We start from the raw sequence: 24,358 nt of genomic DNA on the forward strand, positions 1-24,358 counted from the left end.
GGCGCCGGAGAGGCGGGGCGGGGGGCGGCGCGGAGGGGCCGGGAGCCGCGTCCGGCCGGGCTCCGGCAGCGCGGGGCGGGGGAGGGGCGCGACCCCCGGGCGTCCGCCGGCTCCGCAGCATCGGCACCGGCCGCCGCAGGTACGTCCCTGCCCTCCCCCCCTCCATCCCTGCCCTGCATCTCCACCTCCTCCCCCAATGCACCCTCCCAGTCCTGCACCCCTCCCCCTCCATCCCCTGCCTGCATCTGCACCCCTCCCCAATGCACCCTCAGCCCTGCACCCCCCCCTCCATCCCCTGCCTGCATCTGCACCCCTCCCCAATGCACCCCCCAGCCCTGCACCCATCCCCAATGCACCCTCAGCCCTGCACCCCCCTCCATCCCCTGCCTGCATCTGCACCCCTCCCCAATGCACCCTCAGCCCTGCACCCCCCCATCCCCTGCCTGCATCTGCACCCCTCCCCAATGCACCCCCCAGCCCTGCACCCCTCCTCCTCCATCCCCTGCCTGCATCTGCACCCCTCCCCAATGCACCCTCAGCCCTGCACCCCCCCTCCATCCCCTGCCTGCATCTGCACCCCTCCCCCGCATGAACCCCCCCAAGCCCAGCCATCTCCCTCCACCGCCCCACTTCATCTCCTCCCATCCCCCCAGTCGGGCACCCCCCACGGTGCAAGTCAAGCCTCTCCCCCCTGTATACACCCCTCGATCTGCACCCCCGGCCCTTCTCCCCTCTCCCAGCCACGCACCCCCCCCTTGAACCACCCTGGCCATGCATCTCCACCGCTCCCCTCATCTCCCATGCCTGCCCCCCCCAGCCTGCAGATGCACCCCATCCCGCTGCGTCCTCCGGAGCTCAGCCCTGCGCCCCCCATGGCCTGTCCCCTCCCCCAGCGCACATCGGCCCCCATCCCCCGACGTGCACCTGCTTCCCCCCCCCCCCCATGCACCCCTCGGCTGCTGCCGGTAGGAGCCGGGACAGCTCCCTGCCCCCCTCCCCCACTGGCCTCCGCAGCATCAGACTCGCGGCGCTGCAGGTAGGAGCCGGGCCGTCCCCCGCCCCCGCCCCCAGCCCCTGCCCGGCCCCTGCCCTCCCCCCTTGCCCGGCCCCCCCCCACTTTCCCCAGCCCCGCTCCCTAGCGCCCTGCCCCCCAACGCAGCCATCCTCCTGTGTGCACCCCCCTCCCGCTGCCTTCTCTGACCCCCTCCAGCCTCTGTCTGCCCCCCATACTGCCCCCGGGGGCCCTGTGTCTCCCTCCATGGATGGGGGGCTGGCTCTCTGGGGGACCCTCTGTCCCATTGCAGGAGAAATCTACAGGGAGGGGGCAAGGCAGCTGGACCTTGTGGGGGGGGGGGGGGACGATCCCAGCTGATTCTGCGGGGGGGGGGATGCTTCAAGGGGGCTGGACAGCTCCTCCACCCTTCCCCCAACTGCATTGTGTTCCTTGGGGGTGGGGTGGGGAGAGGCCCCCCCCCACTTGGATTCTTCACTCCTCTGGGTCAGAGCTGCCCCCCTCCACGGATCCACCCTCAGGGAGGGCCTCAGCTCCGCAGGAGTATGTGGGGGGGGTGACCCCAAAGTTTGTGGGGGCACAAACCTCCTGATCCCTTCCCAGCGGATGCCAAACAGGGCTGCAAGGTCCAGCCTGGGGGGGGGGGGCATGGAGACACGCATGTAACGCTGCCCATGCAGCCCCCTTCGGCCCTGCCATGCACGGATGTCGCCGGTGCCCCCTTGCCCTGGCTGCCCCATGTGAGCCAGGCAGGCGTGGGACAGGCATGTAACCGTACACGCGTGTGCCGGGGCACCCTCCACTGGGGCTGGGAGTGTGGCTGAACCCCTGGGGGCATCCGGCTCTGTGTCCCCAGGTGGGGGCCATGGGGGAAGGGAGAGTAGGGGGTCAGCGTGTTGGGGCGTGTGTTGGCGTGTGTCTGTGCACAGGTACCATCTGAGTGTGTCTGGGCATGGGGGTGAGGGGCACCAGTCTCGTCGCTGTCTATAAATAACCCAGACGAGGGAGGTGTCTGCAGGCACAGGCCCTGCGAAGAGGAGGGGGCTGTGTGTGTGTGTGTGTGTGTGTGTGTGTGTGTGTGTGTGTGTGTGTTGGGGTATTGCTCTTTGCCTGGGTGTTGCAGGGTCTTTGCACCTTGTACTTGTTGCATTGTGGGTAGGTGTTGCGTTGTCGGCAGCATTGTGTTGTGTGTAGCACTGGGCGTGTTGCATTATGGGTGGGTGTTGCAACGGGTATTGCTAGTGCAGTGTGCTGTAAACTGTAGCGTGTGTGTGTTGTGTTATTGTATTGCAGGTGTGGGTTGTTGCATCATGGCTGTGTGTAGCATTGTGTTGGTAGTGTATGTTGCTGTGCATATGTGTGTGGTGTTGTCTCACTGTTGCATTATGGGTAGATGGCATGCTGTGGCATACATTTTGTGTATTGCATTGTATTAGTAGCACGTATTGCTGTGTGTGTTGCATTCTCACACTAGTGCTTTATGTGCAGGTGTTGCATTGTCTGTAGCATGTTGCATTATGTGTATGTTGTGGCACGTGTGTCGCACGGTTGCACTGGGATGGTGTGTTGTGTGTGTCGCAGAGTTGCACTGAGGCGCTGTGGTGTGTTGTGTTTGTTGTGTGTGTTGCGGGGTTGCACTGTGGGTGGCTGTTACATTGTCCCTGTAGAATGTGGTGTTTATGTTGTAACGTGTGTTGCCCGGTTGCACTGGGGCGCTGTGGTGCGTTGTGTGTGTGGCGGGGTTGTACTGGGATGGTGTGTTGTATGTGTGGCGGGGTTGCACTGGGGCGCTGTGTTGTGTTGTGTGTGTGGCGGGGTTGCACTGGGATGGTGTGTTGTGTTGTGTGTGTGGCGGGGTTGTACTGGGGCGCTGTGTTGTGTTGTGTGTGTTGCGGGGTTGTACTGGGGCACTGTGTTGCGTTGTGTGTGTTGCGGGGTTGCACTGGGATGGTGTGTTGTGTGTGTGGCGGGGTTGCACTGGGGCGCTGTGTTGCGTTGTGTGTGTGGCGGGGTTGCACTGGGATGGTGTGTTGTGTGTGTGGCGGGGTTGTACTGGGGCGCTGTGTTGTGTGTGTGTGTGTGGCGGGGTTGCACTGGGATGGTGTGTTGTGTGTGTGGCGGGGTTGCACTGGGATGGTGTGTTGTGTGTGTGTGGCGGGGTTGCACTGGGGCACTGTGGTGCGTTGTGTCTGTATCCCGTGACGCTGCGAGCGCTGTGTTGCAGTGCTGCATGGTGGGGGTGCGTGACGCTCCGTGTTGCGTTGTGTCGGGAGCGTGTGGCGCCGTGTGTGTTGCGTGGGGGGGCTGAGTCCTGCTCCTGGCAGAAGTGTCTGTCTGGCTTTGCTGCCGGCTCCGTGTGTGCATGTCCCGGCTGTGCATGCGTGGGGGCATGGTATCAGGGGAGCTGGGCAGGATGGGCGGGGGGGGGAGGGGAACCGCTGGGGGGGGCAGATCACCTGTTTCATTCCCCCCCCAGCACCCTGCCAAGACATTCCCCCCCCCACCTCTGGACTAGCTCCTACCCTGTGGAGCTGGGGCAGGAAAGGGTTTTTACCCCTCCCTCTCCCCCCCCCCCACATGACCTGACCTGTAATGGGAGGGTTCATCAGCTCTTGGGGAGTGGCCCCACTTTTAGCTTTTATGCCATGTAAGAAACCTCCCCCCACACAAGGTGTTAATTACAGCTTAACGCCCCACCCCACCCCACCCCTCCTTGAGCCAGCCAGGGATGGGGGGGGGGGGGCGCATCGATAGGGATTTCTGAGGTTGTTTGACATTAATGTGGTTTTCAGTCACTGACCCCCCCCCCCCACCCACCCTCTGCCCCGTCCTGGAGAGAGAACCCAGGTGTCCTGGCACCCATTCCCTCCCCCGCTCTAACCACTAGCCCCCACTCCCCTCACAGAACTGGGGCAGAACCCAAGTGTCTGGGTGCCAACCCCCCCTGCTCTAACCACTAGACCCCGCTCCCTCACAGAACTGGGGCAGAACCCAGGCCTCTGAGTTCTGTCTCAATCTTTCTCCCCCCCCTCCGCCCATAGGTCGGGGCTCTGAGCCCCCCGCCCACCTCCCCCCCCCCGCGGCGCCCCCTGGGGCCCGCCCCGCCCCCCCCCGGCACCATGATGTGCGAAGTGATGCCCACCATCAGCGAGGACAGCCGCCGGGGCTCGGCCTACGGGGCCGAGGACGCCAACTTCGAGCAGCTGATGGTGAACATGCTGACGGAGCGGGAGCGGCTGCTGGAGACGCTGCGGGACACGCAGGACAGCCTGGGCACGGCCCAGCTCCGCCTCCGGGAGCTGGCCCACGAGAAGGAGTCGCTGCAGAGACAGCTCAACATCGCCCTGCCCCAGGTCAGCGCCCCCGGGGGCTGCGGGCGGGATGGGGGGCACCAGCCGGGCTGGGCTGGCGGGGGCTGCGGGGCGGGATCGGGGTACACCGGCAGGGCCTGGCTGGCGGGGGCTGCGGGCGGGAGTGAGGGGCACCGGCAGGGCCGGGCTGGCGGGGGCTGCGGGCGGGATGGGGGGGCACCGGCAGGGCCGGGCTGGCGGGGGCTGTGGGCGGGATCGGGGGGGCACCGGCAGGGCCTGGCTGGCGGGGGCTGCGGGGCGGGAGTGGGGGGCACCGGCAGGGCCTGGCTGGCGGGGGCTGCGGGCGGGATCGGGGGGCACCGGCAGGGCCTGGCTGGCGGGGGCTGCGGGCGGGATCGGGGGGCACCGGCAGGGCCTGGCTGGCGGGGGCTGCGGGCGGGAGTGGGGGGCACCGGCAGGGCCTGGCTGGCGGGGGCTGCGGGCGGGATCGGGGGACACTGGCAGGGCCGGGCTGGCGGGGGCTGCGGGCGGGAGTGGGGGGCACCGGCAGGGCCGGGCTGGCGGGGGCTGCGGGCGGGAGTGGGGGGCACCGGCAGGGCCTGGCTGGCGGGGGCTGCGGGGCAGGAGTGGGGGGCACCGGCAGGGCCTGGCTGGCGGGGGCTGCGGGCGGGATCGGGGGGCACCGGCAGGGCCTGGCTGGCGGGGGCTGCGGGCGGGATCGGGGGGCACCGGCAGGGCCGGGCTGGCGGGGGCTGCGGGCGGGATCGGGGGGCACCGGCAGGGCCTGGCTGGCGGGGGCTGCGGGCGGGATCGGGGGGCACCGGCAGGGCCTGGCTGGCGGGGGCTGCGGGCGGGAGTGGGGGGCACCGGCAGGGCCGGGCTGGCGGGGGCTGCGGGGCAGGAGTGGGGGGCACCGGCAGGGCCTGGCTGGCGGGGGCTGCGGGGCAGGAGTGGGGGGCACCGGCAGGGCCTGGCTGGCGGGGGCTGCGGGGCAGGAGTGGGGGGCACCGGCAGGGCCTGGCTGGCAGGGGCTGCGGGCGGGAGTGGGGGGCACCGGCAGGGCCTGGCTGGCGGGGGCTGCGGGCGGGAGTGGGGGGCACCGGCAGGGCCTGGCTGGCGGGGGCTGCGGGCGGGAGTGGGGGGCACCGGCAGGGCCTGGCTGGCGGGAGCTGCGGGTGGGAGTGGGGGGGCCGCACTGCCCTCTATACCAGCTCAGCCCCTGGGGTGCTGGTACAGCTGTGATTGCCGTCTCCGGCTGCGAGGCATCGCTGGCACCGGCTGTGATTTCTGGGGATCCGGCTGGCGGTCCCCAGCGCGGCGTAGACCGGCCCTTCCTCCCCCCCATGCCGGGCAGGTCCGGTGCTGGCGTAGCCCTGTCTGCACTGGGGCCGACATGGGCTGAGCTTGAGCTATAATTGCCCCCCTGAGCCCTGCCGTTGTCTCCCCAGCGCTGGACCCGCCTCCCCCAGGCCGGACAAGGGATCCGACTGCACCAGAGTGTGGGAGGGGGTCTGGGGTTTGTTGTCTCCGCGCCGCGGGAGCAGGGACCAGGACCCGTCTTGTGCCACTCGGGGTGGGTCTGTGGGACGCTGTGAGCTCTGGGCCTGCCCCTTCCCGTTGCAATCTTGGCTGGAGGGTTTCACGCCGTGGCTGCGGCATCTGGGACGCGGGCCCACGAGGGCTGGACCCCAGGGGCGGGTGGTGGTGGCAGGAAGGGGTTGATCTGTCCTTAGATTCGCTCCGGAGCCGGTGGCTGGTTTGGCTGACAGGTCCGTCCCTGCAGGGGCCTGGCTGGCGTGCGGGTCTTGCCTGGCTTTTTATCCCCTCGCTTTGGCTGTGACAGCCCTGGGTCTGCAGGGCAGGTGGGCCCCGGTCCCGCGCTGCTGAGTTGGTGAAGGACGCGGGCAGCATCGGTGCCTGTGTCATGGTGTGAGGCTGGGAACTGGCAGAGCATTGTGGGCGCTACTCCCCCCCGGCCGGCCGCTGGGCCAAAGCGACAACGTTTCCGGTAATGTCTGCGTGACACCGCGGCGTGACTCAGTTTCCCTCCGTACGTTGCCACCGCGTGGGGTGCGGAAGGGTGCTCGAGAGGTGGCAAAGGGCCACTCGTACTGCTGTGATTCCCCCTTCCCCGGGAGTCCTTCTTCCCAGCCACACCCAGCTCCAGCCTCCCTGCTCTCCGCGTCTCCCTCATCCGATGCCCCTGAAGCAGGAGGAGAAGAAACCGGCTCTCCGGAAACTCTAGGGCTTCAGTCCACGAGGGGATTCCTGGCTCAGACCCGTTGGATGGGCCCCGTTTGGGAGGAGGTGCTGGCTTGGCCACGTCACACCCTGGGACAGTGGCGTGGCCACAGGGAAGAACGTGGCTCACCAAAGCGGCGGCTGGCTCTATGTTCCGGCCTTGGGCCGGTTCTCAAAATCTTCGGCTTCAGGAAGAACCGGGGCTGGAGCCGGGTCCCTTCGAGGGCTGTTTTTGTGGCTAATCCACATGGAGCCGTGGCCGGTGTTCGCTTGGAGGAGAGATTCAGAGGCCGCCTCGCTGATTAACAGAGTGCGCACGGCTGCGTTTTGTGTTTCTACTGGTGGTGCCCATTTACACAGGCCTCAGTGCATGGAAAAATTATTCCGCACGCGGCTGGGAATGATTAGCGGGTGCACTGGCCACGGCGAAGGCCAGCTTGGATGGTTGGCAGCAGAGGAGGCAGGTGGTGGGGCGGTGTCTGGCCCTTCAGGAGAAAGCCCAGGTGTTCTCCCTGGCTCCATCGGAGGTGAGTTTTCGTCGGTCTCTCGCGGGCTGGGCACACGTGGGAACGGCCGCGCTGGCTGGGCTGAGAGACCCACGCTGGGCTGAGCCGTGCCGGCGGGCGCTTCGCTGAGGTCTCTTGGAAAGGGGCCGGGGCGTCTGCGAGGCCCGTGGGCACCGTGTGACAATCCTCAGCACCGTCCTCCGTCCCTCACCCTGTGACGTAGGGCGCGGGGGGGGGGGGGGGGGGGGGGCTGTACGCTCTTGGTTGGCATTCACTGGTGGCTGGGTCATGCTGTGGGTGACCCCTACTGGCCTGGGTCTGTAAGCACTGCCCAGCGGGAAGGGGGGGCCCTACCAGTGCACATAGATCAGGACTAGCGACTTCACCCCTGCCCTGGAGAAGGGGTTTAAACCAAGGGGTGTGGTACCTGGGGACGAGTGTTCGGTGGTTTGGAGAAGGGGCAGGCTGAGCGTGGAGGAAGCCGACTAAAACCAGTATAGGGGGTTCAGGGGCCTGTGACCCCCCCCCCCCAGGGGACTAGGGTTGGCGGCGTTTCCTGCTCTGCCTACATGGAGCATTTGCTGGGCTGCGTCTCTGAGAAGCAAGAATCCCTCTCTAGTCCGCTGGCCGGCGGAGTCCCATCTTGCTGCAGAGTCGGGGGTCCCCGACGTGCCGTCACACGCCCCCTCGGACGCGCCTGCTTTGGGAGTGTGGGGCTGGCCACTTTGGGGGGGGCTTACACTGCAGCCAGGGCGGTTGAGGTTGGACATCAGGCAAAACTTCCCCAATGTCCGGGGGGTGAGTTGCCGAGGGAGGTCGTGGCGGCTCCGTCGCTGGGGATATTGGAGAGCAGGTTGGACCGACGCCTGTCAGGGGTGGGCTGCGGCGCTGGGTCCTGCCGTGGGGGCCGGGGACTGGACTCTGACTCGCGAGGTCCCTTCCCGTTCTAGGATTTTATGACTCCGCTCCATTTGCTTGGACAGAATCTCGTTGGGGCTCTGGTGTCGATTCGCCCGAGGGGGACCCGTGTGGTCCCTCGGGTGCCCGGTGTGGGTTGCCGGAGCTGTGGGCGTGTCTCTGGGATGGCCAGATCTGTGCCCCCCAGCCCCGGCACCTGGCAAGTGACGCCCAGTCCCAGGGCTCTGGTGGCTTACCCCGGGTCCGTCGCGCCTTCGATCTCCCGCTGGCTCTGCCACGCACGAGGTGACGGCGCGTTCAAGGACACCGGCCTGTTGTCTCCAGGATTTGGCTCCGGAGCCGGCGTCTCAGCAGGACGAGCTGGGCTGGTCACAGTCCCTGTTATGCCGAGGGTGCAGGGCGGGGGCTCTGCTAGAGCCGCCTGCCCCCGGATCGGCAGGGTGGGGGGCGGCGGCCCGCCCCGGGGAGGCAGGCCTGTGTTTCGCCGCCCCGGCAGGTGGGTTCCCGGGGTCTTCGTGTGGGGCGAGCGGACGCAGCGCGAGGATTTGAAGTGTTTCTGGCGCCGCGGCTGCTCCCAAGGGGTGGCTGGGCAGGGACCCCCCTTGCGCAGGCTGCCGGGACCTGGCGTGGCCAGGCCTAGTGGTTAGTGACCTGGTCTGCGGGGTCCGGTCTAAGAGCCGGGTTTGAGGCCCGTGGACTCCTGCCACCCATGCTGAAATCGTGGGTCAGTGGCCATGTCCAGCCCGGTGCAGATCCTGGGGGTGGGCGCACTGTGCCCACCCCCCTTCGGTTCTGATCCCCCCCTTCAAACCGGCAGGGCCTGGTCTCCATCCTCTGGCCGTTCCCTGTAGCTAGGGGGCCAGTCGGACTTCTGGGCTGGGGGCGGAGGGGCGGGGAGAGCAGAGGCAGGGCTGGGGGGATTCCTCGCTGATGGGGGTGGAGGCGAGGGCGGGATTCCCAGCCGACGGGGGGGGGGGGGGCAGGAGGGGCCATGATTCCCCAGGGTAAAGCCTGTTTTTCACCCCCCCTCCCCGGCCCCCCAGGAGTTCGCGGCGCTGACCAAGGAGCTGAACGCCTGCCGGGAGCAGCTGCTGGAACGGGAGGAGGAGATTTCGGAGCTGAAAGCCGAGCGCAACAACACGCGGGTGAGCCCCCCCCCGGTCCGTCCATCCGTCTGTCCCCTTGTCTCTTTCTGGGCGTGTGGCAGGGGGGATTGGGAGGTTTGTGTCTGCCCGGGCTGGGCTGGACTGGTCCCTCACCCTGCCCCCCCCCCCCCCACAGCTGCTGCTGGAGCACCTGGAGTGCCTGGTGTCGCGGCACGAGCGGTCGCTGCGCATGACGGTGGTGAAGCGCCAGGCCCAGTCCCCGGCCGGCGTCTCCAGCGAGGTCGAGGTGCTGAAAGCTCTCAAGTCCCTCTTCGAGCACCACAAGGCGCTGGACGAGAAGGTGGGGGGCCAAGAGGGGCCTGGAGGAGGGGCTGGTGGGGGGGGGCTCTGGGGGGCACTCTGGGGTTGTGGGGGAGTTGGTCTCCGGGCTGGTCCATTCACAGTATCTCCCCCCCCCCACGCACCTTGCAGGTCCGGGAGCGGCTGCGGGTGGCGCTGGAGCGGGTTGCGGTGCTGGAGGAGGAGCTGGAAATGTCCAACCAAGAGGTATGAGGAGCCAGTCGGGAGGGTGGGGGGGGGGGGCACTGCCAGTCCAGGGCACTGCTGTGGGAAGCTCGCAGCGCCCGGGAGCACCCTGGCTGAGGGGGGAGGGGTGCAGCACTGCTGCAGGGAAGCTCACAGCGCCCGGGAGCGCCCTGGCTGAGGGGGGGGAGGGGTGCGGCACTGCTGCAGGGAAGCTCACAGCGCCCGGGAGCACCCTGGCTGAGGGGGGGGAGGGGTGCGGCACTGCTGCAGGGAAGCTCGCAGCGCCCGGGAGCACCCTGGCTAAGGGGGGGGGGAAGGGGTGCGGCACTGCTGCAGGGAAGCTCGCAGCGCCCGGGAGCGCCCTGGCTGGGGGGGGGGAGGGGTGCGGCACTGCTGCAGGGAAGCTCGCAGCGCCCAGGAGCACCCTGGCTGAGGGGGGGGGGAGGGGTGCGGCACTGCTGCAGGGAAGCTCGCAGCGCCCGGGAGCGCCCTGGCTGAGTGGGGGAGGGGTGCGGCACTGCTGCAGGGAAGCTCGCAGCGCCCGGGAGCGCCCTGGCTGAGGGGGGGGAGGGGTGCGGCACTGCTGCAGGGAAGCTCGCAGCGCCCAGGAGCACCCTGGCTGAGGGGGGGGAGGGGTGCGGCACTGCTGCAAGGAAGCTCGCAGCGCCCGGGAGCACCCTGGCTGGGGGGGGAGTGTGGCACTGCTGCAGGGAAGCTCGCAGCGCCCAGGAGCGCCCTGGCTGAGGGAGGGGGAGGGGTGCGGCACTGCTGCAGGGAAGCTCACAGCGCCCGGGAGCACCCTGGCTGAGGGGGGAGGGGTGCAGCACTGCTGCAGGGAAGCTCACAGCGCCCGGGAGCGCCCTGGCTGGGGGGGGGGGGTGCGGCACTGCTGCAGGGAAGCTCGCAGCGCCCAGGAGCACCCTGGCTGAGGGGGGGGAAGGGTGCGGCACTGCTGCAGGGAAGCTCGCAGCCCCCGGGAGCGCCCTGGCTGAGGGGGGGAGGGGTGCGGCACTGCTGCGGGGAAGCTCACAGCGCCCGGGAGCACCCTGGCTGAGGGGGGGGAGGGGTGCGGCACTGCTGCAGGGAAGCTCACAGCGCCCGGGAGCACCCTGGCTGAGGGAGGGGGAGGGGTGCAGCACTGCTGCAGGGAAGCTCGCAGCGCCCAGGAGCACCCTGGCTGAGGGAGGGGGAGGGGTGCAGCACTGCTGCAGGGAAGCTCGCAGCGCCCGGGAGCACCCTGGCTGAGGGAGGGGGAGGGGTGCAGCACTGCTGCAGGGAAGCTCGCAGCGCCCGGGAGCACCCTGGCTGAGGGGGGGGAGGGGTGCGGCACTGCTGCAGGGAAGCTCGCAGCGCCCGGGAGCGCCCTGGCTGAGGGGGGGAGGGGTGCGGCACTGCTGCGGGGAAGCTCACAGCTCTGGTTCCTTCCCTCCCCTACCTCAGTCCCTGTCGTTGCGGGAGCAGCTGGCCCGGCGCCGGTCCGGCCTCCACGACGTGCCGAAGGACGGGGACACCCCGACCTGTGTGAGAGCGGCTGGGGTAGTGGGGGGAGGTTCTGGGGAAGGCACTTGGGGGGTGGGGGGCTGAGAGGCTCTGGGGGGCTGGGGATGTACAGGGGGGCTCTGGGGCTGGGGGTGCTGGAGCTGACGGGGGGATGTGGGGGGGTGCTGGGGCTGAGTGAGGGGTCCGAGGGTGCTGGGATATCTGGGGGGCACTGGGGCTCTTTGGGGGCCCCGTGTCCCTGACGTCTCCCCCCCTCAGGCGGTGGCCAATGGGGCGGGGCCCCCGGAGGCGCGGGCCGGGCGGGCGCCGGAGCCGGAGGAGACGCTGGAGAGCCAGCGGGGGGAACTGGCCCAGCTGCGGGAGCGGCTCCGGGTCCTGTGCCGGCAGCTGGCGGAGCTGGAGGAGGAGCTGGGGGCTGCCCGGCGCGACCTGGCCAAGGCCCAGGAGGGCAACGCCAAACTGCAGCGCGACCTCAAGGAGGTACCTCCCCTGGGCGCCCCCTCCCCCCACGGGCAGGGGGACCCCCCTCCGAGTGCCCCCCCAGAGCCATCTGTGCCCCATGCCACAGCCCCCTATTGCCCCTGCCAGCCAGGCCCCTTCCCTGTGCCCCCCCCACCAGGGCTTGTCGTGCCCTCCCCAATCCGCCCTATGCCGCCCCCTTGTCCCGCTCCCCTCAGCCCGGCACCCCATGGGCTTGGGGCTGGGCCTGGCTCGGGAGGGGTGCTGGGGCCAAACTCCGTGAGGTGGGGGGACTCCGTCAGCCCCCCCCCCACTGGCTGCTTCCCCCCCACCCCCAGGCGCTGGCGCAGCGGGAGGACATGGAGGAGCGAATCACCACGCTGGAGAAACGGTACCTGAGCGCCCAGCGCGAGGCCACGTCCCTGCACGACGCCAACGACAAGCTGGAGAGCGAGCTGGCCTGCAAGGAGTCGCTGTACCGCCAGGTCAGAGCCCCCCCTGGGGCCCCCCCAACCCTCCTGGGAGTCCCCCATTGTACCGCCAGGTCAGAGCCCCCCCGGGGCCCCCCCAACCCTCCTGGGAGTCCCCCATTGTACCCCCAGGTCAGAGCCCCCCCGGAACCCCCCCAACCCTCCTGGGAGTCCCCCATTGTACCCCCAGGTCAGAGCCCCCCCCGGAAACCCCCCAACCCTCCTGGGAGTCCCCCATTGTACCGCCAGGTTAGAGCCCCCCCGGAACCCCCCCAACTCCCCTGGGAGTCCCCCATTGTACCGCCAGGTCAGAGCCCCCCCGGAACCTCCCCAACTCCCCTGGGAGTCCCCCATTGTACCGCCAGGTCAGAGCCCCCCCGGGGCCCCCCCAACCCTCCTGGGAGTCCCCCATTGTACTGCCAGGTCAGAGCCCCCCCCCCGGAACCCCCCCAACCCTCCTGGGAGTCCCCCATTGTACTGCCAGGTCAGAGCCCCCCCGGAACCCTCCCAACTCCCCTGGGAGTCCCCCATTGTACCGCCAGGTCAGAGCCCCCCCCCATGGACTCCCACAAACCTCCATGGAGCCCCCAGCTGTACCTCCAGATCAGAGCCTGCGTCTGGGACCCCTGCCCCCAAACTGCCCCTGGACCCAAACCTTCCTGGGACCCCTGCACTTCACACTGCCCCCCCAGAGCGAGAAGGGGCGCGGGGGGGGGGGGGGCTGTGGGGGGTCCCTGACACTCGGTGCCTGCAGAGCGAGGAGAAGGGGCGCGGGGGGGGGGGGGCTGCGGGGGGTCCCTGACACTCGGTGCCCGCAGAGCAAGGAGAAGGGGCGCGGGGGGGGGGGATGCGGGGGGTCCCTGACACTCGGTGCCCGCAGAGCGAGGAGAAGGGGCGCCAGCTGCAGGAATGGCTCGAGGACGCCAAGGCGAAGCTCCAGCAAACGCTGCAAAGGGCCGAGACTCTGCCCGAGATCGAGGCACAACTGGCCCAGCGCGTGGCTGCCCTCAGCAAGGTGGGGGGGGATGCAGGGGAGGGGGCTGTGGCAGCGTGGGCGGCGTGGTGGGGGGGATCGTGGCAGCATTCAGGGCTGTGGCGGGGGGGGGAGTACGGCGGGGAGTCATGGCCGCGTTCAGGGGCCGTGGCGGGGGGGCCGTGGCTGCATGGGCGGCGTGGTAGGGGGGCCGTGGCACCATGGTGGGGAACGGGCAAGTGCACCGGGGGGGTCATGGCAGCATTAAGGACTGGGGAAGTACGGGGGAGCCATGGCAGCATTCAGGGGCCGTGGCAGGGGGGCCGTGGCTGCATGGGCGGCGTGGCAGGGGGGCCGTGGCTGCATGGGCGGCGTGGTAGGGGGGCCGTGGCTGCATGGGTGGCGTGGTGGGGGGGCCGTGGCTGCATGGGCGGCGTGGTAGGGGGGCCGAGGCTACATGGGCGGCGTGGTAGGGGGGCCGAGGCTGCATGGGCGGCGTGGTAGGGGGGCCGAGGCTGCATGGGCGGCGTGGCAGGGGGGCCGTGGCTGCATGGGCGGCGTGGTGGGGATTGGGCAGGTGGCACCGGGGGGGGTCGTGGCAGCATTCAGGGCTGTGGCGAGGGAGGGGGCAGGCAGCATGGAGAGTCGGGGGAGGAGCCGTGGCAGGAGGGAGGGGCCCTTGGCGGGGGAGAGGCATGAGCTGACCCCCCCCCCCCCCGCGCAGGCTGAGGAGCGCCACGGGAACTTCGAGGAGCGTCTGCGCCAGCTGGAGGCGCAGCTGGAGGAGAAGAACCAGGAGCTGCAGCGGGTGAGCGGGGGCCCGGGGGGGGCAGGTTGCAGGACTCCTGGGTCCCACGCCCGCCTCTGCTGGGCCCCCTCTCATCCCTGGGAGTTTGGCGGGGGCTGGACTGGGGGAGGGGCGGGGGCTTCCCCTCCCTGAGAGGCTTGGGGGGAGGGGCAGTGAGAGTTGGGGGTTGGCCCCCCAGTAGGGGAGAGACGGACCCTGCGGGGGAGGGGCTGTGTGACAGTGGGGGGCAGGGACTGTCCCCAGCTCTGGGCGGGGGCTCTGGGGCCTGTGGGAGGGGCAGCCCCATGACCCCCCCCCGCCCCTCCCAGGCGCGGCAGCGGGAGAAGATGAACGACGAACACAACAAGCGGCTCTCGGAGACGGTCGACAAGCTGCTCTCCGAGTCCAACGAGCGGCTGCAGCTGCACCTCAAGGAGCGGATGGGGGCGCTGGAGGAGAAGGTGGGGCTGCAGGTCGGGGGGCTGGGGGGTGGGGGCTGTGGGGAGGGAGTGGGGGGGGCACCAGCAGGGACGGGAGCCGGGACTGGGCTGGCTGGGGCTGCGGGTCGGGAGTGGGGGGGCACCGGCAGGTCTGGGGGTGCAGTGGGTCGGGAGTGGGGGGCACCGGCAGGGCTGGGGAGGAGCAGGGGCTGCAGGTCAGAAGTGGGGGGCACCGTCAGGTCTGGCGGGGGGCAGTGGGTCGGGAGTGGGGGGCACCGGTAGGGCTGGGGGACGGGGGCTGTGGGGAGGGAGTGGGGGGCACCGGCAGGGCTGAGGGGCGGGGCTGCGGGTCAGGCGTGGGGGGGCTGCATGGGGGTCTGTAGTTTCACCCCATCTGCCCCCCTCAGAACACGCTGAGCGAGGAGATCGCTGACATGAAGAAGCTGCAGGATGAGCTGCTGCTGAATAAGGTATAAGGTGGGGGGGGGCCCAGACAGGGGCTGGGGGGGGATGCTGTCGGGGCCTGGGCACAGCTGGCTCTGCTATGGGGGCTGGGCGATGCTTGTTGTGCGGGGAGAGCAGGGACCCAGGCTGGGGGTCTCGGCGGGGGGGGGGTCGACGGTTCTGCACTGACACCCCCCCCCCCCGCCTTCTTTCCCCCCTAGGAGCAGCTGCTGGCCGAGATGGACCGGATGCAGATGGAAATCGACCAGCTCCGGGGCCGACCTGTCTCCTCCTACTCCAGGCAAGGGGCTGACAGTCTGGGGGTGTCCCTGCCCCCCCAACAGCAGTAAGAGAGTGGCTGGGGGGGTATTGTGGTGGGGGGCGTGTGCTCCCAGCCGGGCCCCACGTGGGCGGGATGCAGCAGCCACATGCGGCTGGAGGGGGAGGGGCTTTTCCCACTGCCCCCCACAACCACAACCCCCCTTTGGCTGGGAAGAGGAGTAGCGCAGGGCAGGTCTGTGACCAGGTCTTCCCCAGCCCCACGCCGGCCCCCGGAGCCTCACGGTGCAACACAACCCTCCCTGTAAGACACAGAAGTTACTTTCACCCCTGCCCCCATCCCTGTGGGGAGATGTTGGGGGGGGTTAAAAGGAGGGGCCGATGGGGTCGTTTCTCGGAGGGCGGGGGGTTGGTTTCCTGGGGACGGGAGGGCATGGTGAACAAAAGTGGATGATTTCACACAAAAATCCCCCAACCCAGGTTTATTTTAAAAAAACCGCTGCCGGCTAGAACCATGGAAAAGAATTAAAACCCAAGTGCAGGAAATTCCACTAGGGAGAGGTTAAAATTCCCCTGGGCCCTGTTGATCCAGCTGGGTCCCTGCAGCACCCCGCTCAGGCGAGGGTAGGAAACCGAGCAAGACGCTGGTTTTCCTCTTCCGGTCGCTCCTGAAAACCCGGCACGGGACGCGGAATCGCTCGCTTCCAACATGGGACCGGCCCGGGGCTCGTTAACACCCATTCAGTCACCACCGCTGGCTAACGGCTCAGTGTTCCTTTCAGCTAGTTTCCCAGCAAACTTTGGGGAAACCCAGGGATTCTTCCCGGGCCGGGCGCGGGAAGGAGGCGGTTTTGCTGTTGCTAAATTTGGGAAAACTCGAGAGCTGGTCTGGGGCACTTTTAATGCATTTTCATTTCACATCTCGCTTGACACAACGCACAAGTTTCCAAAACAAGTCAAGAAGGAAGCAGCAGCCGTGTGCGGCGTTTGCAAAGGGCGGGCGAGGCGAACTAATTGCGAATCTGGACCAGTCGGGGGAATGGCGTAACCCAGTGTTTCTCAACCCTTTTTTTTTATAAAGCACCTCTTTTAAAAAAAAATGTGAATTACCCCCAGGACCTACAGTTTTCAGACACACCATTTTTTCTACCATCGCAACACCTTTGTTTGAACAACTGAACCGCAGCCGGGCGGATGATCACATTTTTGGGTGTAAAAAGGACAAAAATCATCAAGCGCTGAAAAACTGAAAACAAACATTCGGTTTTCTCCAAATGTCAGTTGTGTTCCGCCCCCCAGACGTCTCTCGCGTTCCCCTGAGGGATCTCGGACCGCTGGCTTAACACACCTGGCTAGATACAGCTGAGGCCTCCTGGTTTGGTTTAAAAGTTTCTGGGGATTTATTTGTGTGTGTCGCATAAACGGGGGGCGGGGGGAAGGGTCCAAATCAAGAAGTCCCGTGCCCAGGGGCAGGCGGCAGGGTGCCCGTGGGAGAGAAGAGAGCCATAAAAAAGTGGCTAACGCCTCGCACATCGGTCTGGCTGTAGCGTGTCTGCCGGTTACCCGTAGGCTGGCGTTATTGTACACGGAACGGCAGCCACCAGGTGGAACCGGCTTTTCCTGATAGACAGGCCCCCAAGCCTCCTTCCCTCGAATATTAGCGCTGGGGAAACCCAGGGATTTTTCTGTGGCCCTCGAAGAGGAAGCGTCTTGGTTGAGGGGGGGGGCTGGTTGAACGTGGGGGCGCCAAGGCGAGACTTTTCAGGAGAGGTGGGCGGGCGACGCGTGGCCTGCCCTGGAAGGTCTTTCCCGGCGTGGGGGGTGGGACACGGCTGCTGTCCGCTTCCGTCTGCTGCTCCTGATCCGCCCCAGTGTGCCACCGAAAAGTCTTCCCACAGCCATGAAAATTGGCATCGATCCAAATGGGAGGGGGGGGGGGCGAGAGAAAAGTCTCAACTCCCCCCCAATTGTGCGCCACTGTGAAAAGCTGCAGAGAAAAAGTGGGGAGGGTGGAGCCTAAAAAATTGCCCCTGATCTTACCCCCTTGCAGCAACCCCTCCCCCCCATGTGGGTGGATGAAGCCCTGGCTGGGCGGCTTACATGGTATGTGGGGAAACTGAGGCAGGCACGAGTGTCACGAGCGCGGTGCCATTCCCGCAGGTCCCTGCCGGGCAGCGCCCTGGAGCTACGCTACTCCCAGGCCCCCGCCTTGACAGTGGACCCCTACGTCCCCCGGAGGCACAAGAAGGGGCGCTGGTCCGTGAAGGATGAGGCCACTAAGGTGATGGGGGGGGTGGGACAGATTGGTGGTGGCTGGGGGGGGCAGGCTATAGGGGTGGGGTTGGTGGGGGGTAAGTGCCTGGCAGTGACTAACTGTGTCTTTTATCTCCTCCCCGGCCTGGATTTTCCCCCCTGGTGAGTACTCAGCCACCTCCTGCAATTGGGGGGGGGGGCCGGAATGCAGGAATGGGGGGGCTGGAAGGGGCAGGAATTGGGGGGCGGAGCAGTAGGAAGGCTGGGGACAGGAATGGGGGAGCCTGGCTGGAGGGATGCTGGGGGGTAGGAATGAGGAGGCTGGAAGGGGCAGGAACTGAGGGGTGGAGCTGTAGGGTGCCTGGGGTACATGAATGGGAGAGCCTGGCTTGAGGGATGCTGGGGGGCAGGAATTGTGGGGGGCACTGTGCTGCAGAGGAAAGGGGGGGTTTGGGTCTCCCTCATGTCTCCCCCTCCCCCCGCAGGGCCCCAGGAGTGGGAGCGGGCGCAGCAGGCGGGGGGCCTGGACGGGTCGGACGAGGAGGAGCGCGACCCCCTCTTCGGCTCGGCCGACCTGCTCTCGCCCAGCGGCCAGACGGATGTGCACACGCTGGCTATCATGCTGCAGGAGCAGCTGGAAGCCATCAACAAGGAGATCAAGTGAGCCCCCCCCCGGGGACCTCGAGGCCCCCCCTCCACGCTCCTAGCTGCTGGGGTGCACCTCCTGCCCTGGAACCCCTCTGAGTACCCCTGGAATCCTCACCTCACCCCTGGGGAGCACTGTTTCCACGGTTCTTTGCCACCCACGTGTGGAATAAATTTTGTTCCATGCGCCGAGGTCTATGCAGAGGTGCACCACCAGGAGCAACACAAACCGAGCGGTGGGCCCTCTGCTCGCCAGCTGGGAGGCCACCCGAGTTATGGGGAACACTGGTGGGGATCCCTCAGCTCCCTCTCCCTGCCCCACAACTCCCCCTTCAGCTGAGGGATCCCCACGGCTGTGCCCCCAGGCTCATCCAGGAGGAGAAGGAGTGCACGGAGCTGCGGGCCGAGGAGATCGAGAGCCGGGTGAGCGGCTCCGCGCTGGACGGGTCGCTGGGCCGGTACCGGGCCAGCGCCTCCATCCCCCCGTCTGTCACCAGCTCCACCCTGGCCAGCCCCTCGCCCCCCAGCAGCGGGCACTCGACGCCCCGCCTGGTGCCCCACAGCCCCGCCCGCGAGGGCGACCGCATGGTGAGTGTGGGCCCCGAGCGCGCCCAGTCCTTCCTCTGGGGAGCGTGGCCCCCCCCCCATGCCCGTCCGTCCCTCCCCCTGCGCCACCGGCTCCCCCCTCAGTCTGTGTCCATCTGCCCCCCTCGGTTGGCTACAGGCTCCCCCCTCAGTGGGTTGTCCGTCCATCCATTTCCCCCTCTTCCAGCACCACCGGCTCCCCCCTCAGTGTCTCCATCCGCGCCCCCCCCGTGGCTACAGGCTCCCCTCTCAGTGGGGTCCCCGGCACCGTGTCCCCCACCCATGTGCTGTGAACTCCACCTCCCCCCACGATGTCCCCACCACGGACAAGGTCCCAGTGCTGCGAGCTTCCTTAAGGCGGTGCCATGTGCTCTTCCCCCCCCCCCCCCCAGAACCATGTGCCCAAGGAGGAGGGGCGTGGGGCAGAGGACAAGGCCCTGGTGCCCTGTGAGACGCCGCCCCCCGCCACCCCCCGCACTGCCCGGCTGGAGCGGGTGAGCCAAGCCCTGGCGCTGCAGGCTGGAGCCCTGGAGGACGCCCGGGACCTGAGGGCTGGGTGAGCTGGGAGCAGGGGAAGGTGCTCGGGGGACAGCGACCTGTGGGGAGGGATTGGGGGGCAGCAGGCTGGGGGCAGGCCTGGGGGCGGGGCTGGAGGAAGAGGAGGGGGAGTCGGGGCAGCGGGTGGGGGCGGCAGGCCTGGGGGCGGGGCTGGAGGAAGAGGAGGGGGAGTCGGGGCAGCGGGTGGGGGCGGCAGGCTGGGGGGCGGGGCTGGAGGAAGAGGAGGGGCGGGGGTGAGGGTGGCAGGCTGGGGGGCGGGGCTGGAGGAAGAGGAGGGGTGGGGGCGGCAGGCTGGGGGGCGGGGCTGGAGGAAGAGGAGGGGGAGTCGGGGCAGCGGGTGGGGGCGGCAGGCCTGGGGGCGGGGCTGGAGGAAGAGGAGGGGGAGTCGGGGCAGCGGGTGGGGGCGGCAGGCTGGGGGGCGGGGCTGGAGGAAGAGGAGGGGCGGGGGTGAGGGCGGCAGGCTGGGGGCGGGGCTGGAGGAAGAGGAGGGGCAGGGGGTGGGGGCGGCAGGCTGGGGGCGGGGCTGGAGGAAGAGGAGGGGGAGTCGGGGCAGCGGGTGGGGGCGGCAGGCCTGGGGGCGGGGCTGGAGGAAGAGGAGGGGGAGTCGGGGCAGCGGGTGGGGGCGGCAGGCTGGGGGGCGGGGCTGGAGGAAGAGGAGGGGGAGTCGGGGCAGCGGGTGGGGGCGGCAGGCTGGGGGGCGGGGCTGGAGGAAGAGTCGGGGCAGCGGGTGGGGGCGGCAGGCTGGGGGGCGGGGCTGGAGGAAGAGGAGGGAGAGTCGGGGCAGCGGGTCGGGGCGGCAGGCTGGGGGGCGGGGCTGGAGGAAGAGGAGGGGGAGTCGGGGCAGCGGGTGGGGGCGGCAGGCTGGGGGGCGGGGCTGGAGGAAGAGGAGGGGCGGGGGTGAGGGCGGCAGGCTGGGGGCGGGGCTGGAGGAAGAGGGGGGGCGGGGGTGAGGGCGGCAGGCTGGGGGCGGGGCTGGAGGAAGAGGGGGGGCGGGGGTGAGGGTGGCAGGCTGGGGGCGGGGCTGGAGGAAGAGGGGGGGCGGGGGTGAGGGTGGCAGGCTGGGGGCGGGGCTGGAGGAAGAGGGGGGGCGGGGGTGAGGGTGGCAGGCTGGGGGCGGGGCTGGAGGAAGAGGGGGGGCGGGGGTGAGGGCGGCAGGCTGGGGGCCGGGGGGCAGGGTGGTGAATCTGGGGGTGCCATCCAGCCCGTGTGCCCCCTGCAGGCTGGGCCCCGAGGGCACGAGCAGCCAGGACTCGCTGCACAAAGCCACGAAGAAGAAAAGCATCAAGTCGTCCATCGGGCGCCTCTTCGGGAAGAAGGAGAAGGGGCGGCTGGGCCCCCCGGGCCGCGACTCGGCCTCTCTGCGTAGGTGCCTCCCCCATGGGACCCAGGCGGCCGGGCGCGGTGGAATGTTTGGCCGTGTGGGGGGGCGCTCACCTGTTCTCTCCCCCCCCCCAGCCGGGACCCCCTCGGACGAGATGTCTCCCGCGGACCCCCTGGGTCTCTCCAAGCTGGCTGGGCCGGTGGACAAGGACCGACGGAACAAGAAGAAGTGAGTGGGGGGTGGGGGGCTGGGGGGCTGGGGTAGGAGACTGGGGGAGGGGGCATGGGGCAGGGTTTCTGGGAGGGAGTCCCCTCACTGTCTCACCTCCCCCATCTCTGCCCCCCCAGGCACGAGCTGCTGGAGGAGGCCTGCCGCCAGGGCCTGCCCTTCGCCGCCTGGGACGGACCCACCGTGGTGTCCTGGCTGGAGGTGATGGCGTCGCGGGGGGGGGGGGGGAGAGGGGGTGGGCCTGAGGCATGCAACCCAGGAGTCCAGTGGGGGGGGGGGTTGGGCCCATGCTTCTCCCCCCCCCTCGCTCTGTAGCACAGGGGGTGTGTCTGGGGCCCAGGACGGGGGTGGAACTGGGCTGGGTGGGGGCTGGGACAGAACCCAGGGGGGCGGGGGCAGAGGGGTTGGATCCCAGGCGCCCGGGGCAGCCCCGCCCCTAACGCCCCTGCCCCGGCAGCTGTGGGTGGGGATGCCGGCCTGGTACGTGGCCGCCTGCCGTGCCAATGTGAAGAGCGGGGCCATCATGGCCAACCTGTCGGACACGGAGATCCAGCGGGAAATCGGCATCAGCAACCCCCTGCACCGCCTCAAGCTGCGCCTGGCCATCCAGGAGATGGTGTCGCTCACCAGCCCCTCGGCCCCCGCCAGCTCCCGCACGGTAGGGCCCCCCCACGGCGCCCCACTCCCCCCGGTGTCCTCCCCGGCGGCGCCCCACTCCCCCGGGCATCCTCCCCCCCACAGCACCCCACTCTCCTGGGCGTCCCCCCCACGGCACCCCAACCCTCAGCTCCCTCCTCTCTCTGCTCCCTTATGGTAGGCTCCCCATGATGCCCCAATCCCCTGGGCATCCCCCCCACAGCGCCCTGGCTCCCACCTGTCTCCCCTCCCATATGGTTCAGTCCTGCGGCACCCTACCCCCCCCTTGGATCTTCCCATTGTCCCCCCCCAGCTCCTGCATGGTGCAGGCCTATAGGTGCCCCCACACCCCTGCCCCCCAACAATGCTTGCACCCAGGGCTCTTTCCCTGCTCCCCACAGCATGGGAGAAACTGGGACTGGTCCCCTCCTAAAGCAACTTACGGGTGAAATCTCTGTGTCCCCCCATATGTCCTGCACCCTTGTGGACCGCCCCCCCAGTCCACCAGCAATGTGTGGATGACGCACGAGGAGATGGAGTCGCTCACGGTCACGACCAAGCTGGTGAGTGGGGGCAGTGTGAGGCGTGGGGGAGGGGGGCTCGTGGAGCTGGGCGGGGCGCAGCTGGGGCACTAACAGCTCTCTCCGCCTTCCTTCCTGCTGCGCCCACCCAGGAGAGCAAGGAGATCAGCTGGGAGCAGGTAGGGTGGGTGGGAGTATGGACCGGGTGGGCGTGGCCTGTGGCGGGTGGGCGTGGCCTGTGGCGGGTGGGCGTGGCCTGTGGCGGGTCACCCCTGGGTTCCCTGTAGCCAGCTGTCATTCCAGGAGCTGGTTCTGATGTGACCATTTCGGGGGCTGTCGTGTGATCGCGCGCCCCGTCACCCTGACCCATTCTTTTATATACGCCTCGCACGTGTCTTGGCTCTCGTGCGACGTCACCCCTCTCACGCGTGTGTGCAGGGGGCAGCCAGCTGTTGCATTTTGCACCCCTCGTGGTCGGGGAGCGGGTGAGCTGTGGCTGCCGCGTCGGGCGTTGTGGTGAGGGCGCGAAGCTTCACAGCCAGGTGGCACCAACACCCCAGACTTGGTTTTTCTGGCAGCTGACAAATTCCCAGCCCAGCCCAGCCCAGCCCAGACTGGGGGCGGGGCCTAGACTGGTTGTGGGCGTGGCTTGCTGGGTGAGGGTGTGGCTACATGCTCTCACACACGTTTTATGCCATTCATGTTTCTAGCACTGGCCCTGTCACCCAGCCAATCACAGCTGTCTGGGCGCGGGCCCTCCCACTGTTCCTGTGTCATGGGGGGGAGAGAGAGGAGAGGTGGACTGTTCCACTGTCCTGGGGAGGATGGGGGAGAAGGCAGGAATGATGCACTGTCCCTGAGGGGAGGGGAAAGAAGGGCTGGACCATTCCATTGTGCCTGGAGTTTTTTTTGGGGGGGATGGACTGTTCCACTGTGTTCGGGGGGGGGGGTGTCTGCAGTACTCTATTGACCTGCAATGTGGATTGTAGTCCATGGGCTTTGCAGTGCATTGTGGGTATTGGGCTATTCTGGCAGCAGACTGGGGTCAGAGGTCAGGGGTGTTTAGCGATTTGGAGGGAGCAGAAGGTCCCAGGTCAGGGAGGCCATAGCCGGGAGAGGTCAGGGGTCAAAAGGGGAAGAGGCCAGGAGGCCATGGGGGATGCAGGGTGAGAATTTGGGGGTTGGGCCAAGTTCACGGTTCAGGGGTGGGAGGTCAAGGGTCATAGGGCAGGGCAAAGTGTGGGTGTAGGGTAGGGAGGCTGGATGATGGGCAGGTGTCAAAGGGCGGCGGGGTCGGCGGTCAGGGAGGTTGCAGGGTGGATCTGGGAGGGATGGAGGCAGGGAGGTCGTGGTCTGCAGCTGGGGGTCTGGGGGCGGAGGCCGTGCCAGGGCGCTCACGTGCCCCCCCCCCCCCCCCCAGATCCTGGCCTACGGCGACATGAACCACGAGTGGGTGGGGAACGGCTGGCTGCCCAGCCTGGGGCTGCCCCAGTACCGCAGCTACTTCATGGAGTCGCTGGTGGACGCCCGCATGCTCGACCACCTCAACAAGAAGGAGCTGCGTGGCCAGCTCAAGATGGTCGACAGCTTCCACCGGTGAGAGATGGGGGGGCTGCTACCCCCCCGGCCCTCCCACACCCGGCTCCCCCCAGTGAGGGACGGGCTCCCCTGAACGCCGGCCCCCTCTCTCTGATCCTGTCTTCTGATCCTCCCCCCCATCCCCGGCCGGGCACGCCCCCCCACACCCACTTGCTCAGGTGGCCCCCCCCACACACTTCCGAATCTGAGGGACCCCTCTGACTTGAGCCCCCACTGCTTTACTGAGCAATGGGGTGGGGACTTCTAGGAGAGGGCTGGGGGAGGGGCTCTGGTGCATACCTTGGCCCCATGCAATGGCAGGGAAGGGGGGGGTCCCCACATCGAACATTGAAGGGCCCGTTGCTGCCCCTTCCCCCAGGGTGAGTCTCCACTACGGGATCATGTGCCTGAAACGCCTGAACTACGACCGCAAGGAGCTGGAGCTGCGACGGGAGGAAAGTCAGAACCAGGTCAAAGGTACCGAGCCCGGCCCCCCATCGCACCCCCCACCGCACAGCAGGGGCTGCGGGTTGGGAGGGAGGGGACCCGGCAGGGTTGGCCTGGCAGGGGCTGTGGGGCAGGAGTGAGGGGCACTGGCAGGGCTGGAGGGGCAGGGTTGGGCTGGCAGGGGCTGTGGGGTGGGAGGGAGGGGCACTGGCAAGGCTGGGCTGGCAGGGGTTTGGGTCAGGAGTGAGGGGCACCGGCAGGGCTGGCGGGGAGGTCAGGAGTGAGGGGCCCCATGTGACCCTGTCCCCCCCACCCTCTCCCGCCCCCCAGACGTGATGGTCTGGTCCAACGAGCGGGTGATGTGCTGGGTGCAGCTGATCGGGCTGAAGGAATTCGCCAACAACCTGGTGGAGAGCGGGGTGCACGGGGCGCTGCTGGCCCTGGACGACACCTTCGACTGCAGCGACCTGGCCCTGCTGCTGCAGATCCCCACACAGAACACCCAGGTCAGCGCGGGCGGGGGCAGGGAGTGGGGGAGGGGAAGGACCGGAGGGGGGGGGGGCTCTGGGAGAGAGGCTGGGGGTGCCAGTGTGGAAGGGAAGAGCTGGGTTCAAT

General features: G+C 68.6%; 1 protein-coding gene across 3 annotated transcripts in view; it reads left to right on the plus strand.

Annotated features, from left to right (window-relative positions):
* Positions 1-24,358, plus strand: part of PPFIA3 (PPFI scaffold protein A3) — a 26,462-nt gene continuing 2,104 nt past the window's right edge. Inside the window, exons 1-26 of one of the 3 annotated variants that reach the window (XM_075915845.1) lie at positions 1-139; positions 4,054-4,365; positions 9,032-9,133; positions 9,270-9,434; positions 9,566-9,640; positions 11,060-11,140; positions 11,378-11,599; positions 11,917-12,063; positions 12,929-13,063; positions 13,746-13,829; positions 14,138-14,269; positions 14,656-14,718; positions 14,914-15,038; positions 17,132-17,252; positions 17,718-17,884; positions 18,235-18,457; positions 18,847-19,010; positions 20,232-20,374; positions 20,468-20,561; positions 20,681-20,762; positions 21,019-21,219; positions 21,698-21,760; positions 21,871-21,897; positions 23,139-23,314; positions 23,676-23,773; positions 24,074-24,249. In XM_075915845.1, coding sequence (XP_075771960.1) covers positions 4,132-4,365; positions 9,032-9,133; positions 9,270-9,434; positions 9,566-9,640; positions 11,060-11,140; positions 11,378-11,599; positions 11,917-12,063; positions 12,929-13,063; positions 13,746-13,829; positions 14,138-14,269; positions 14,656-14,718; positions 14,914-15,038; positions 17,132-17,252; positions 17,718-17,884; positions 18,235-18,457; positions 18,847-19,010; positions 20,232-20,374; positions 20,468-20,561; positions 20,681-20,762; positions 21,019-21,219; positions 21,698-21,760; positions 21,871-21,897; positions 23,139-23,314; positions 23,676-23,773; positions 24,074-24,249 — 3,300 coding nt within the window. In that variant the 5' untranslated portion in view covers positions 1-139; positions 4,054-4,131. The remainder of the gene's footprint in view (positions 140-4,053; positions 4,366-9,031; positions 9,134-9,269; positions 9,435-9,565; positions 9,641-11,059; positions 11,141-11,377; positions 11,600-11,916; positions 12,064-12,928; positions 13,064-13,745; positions 13,830-14,137; positions 14,270-14,655; positions 14,719-14,913; positions 15,039-17,131; positions 17,253-17,717; positions 17,885-18,234; positions 18,458-18,846; positions 19,011-20,231; positions 20,375-20,467; positions 20,562-20,680; positions 20,763-21,018; positions 21,220-21,697; positions 21,761-21,870; positions 21,898-23,138; positions 23,315-23,675; positions 23,774-24,073; positions 24,250-24,358) is intronic. The other 2 variants (XM_075915847.1, XM_075915846.1) reach the window with 2 other exon arrangements.

Source organism: Pelodiscus sinensis, unplaced genomic scaffold, assembly GCF_049634645.1.
Source record: "Pelodiscus sinensis isolate JC-2024 unplaced genomic scaffold, ASM4963464v1 ctg154, whole genome shotgun sequence".
NCBI lineage: Eukaryota > Metazoa > Chordata > Testudines > Trionychidae > Pelodiscus > Pelodiscus sinensis.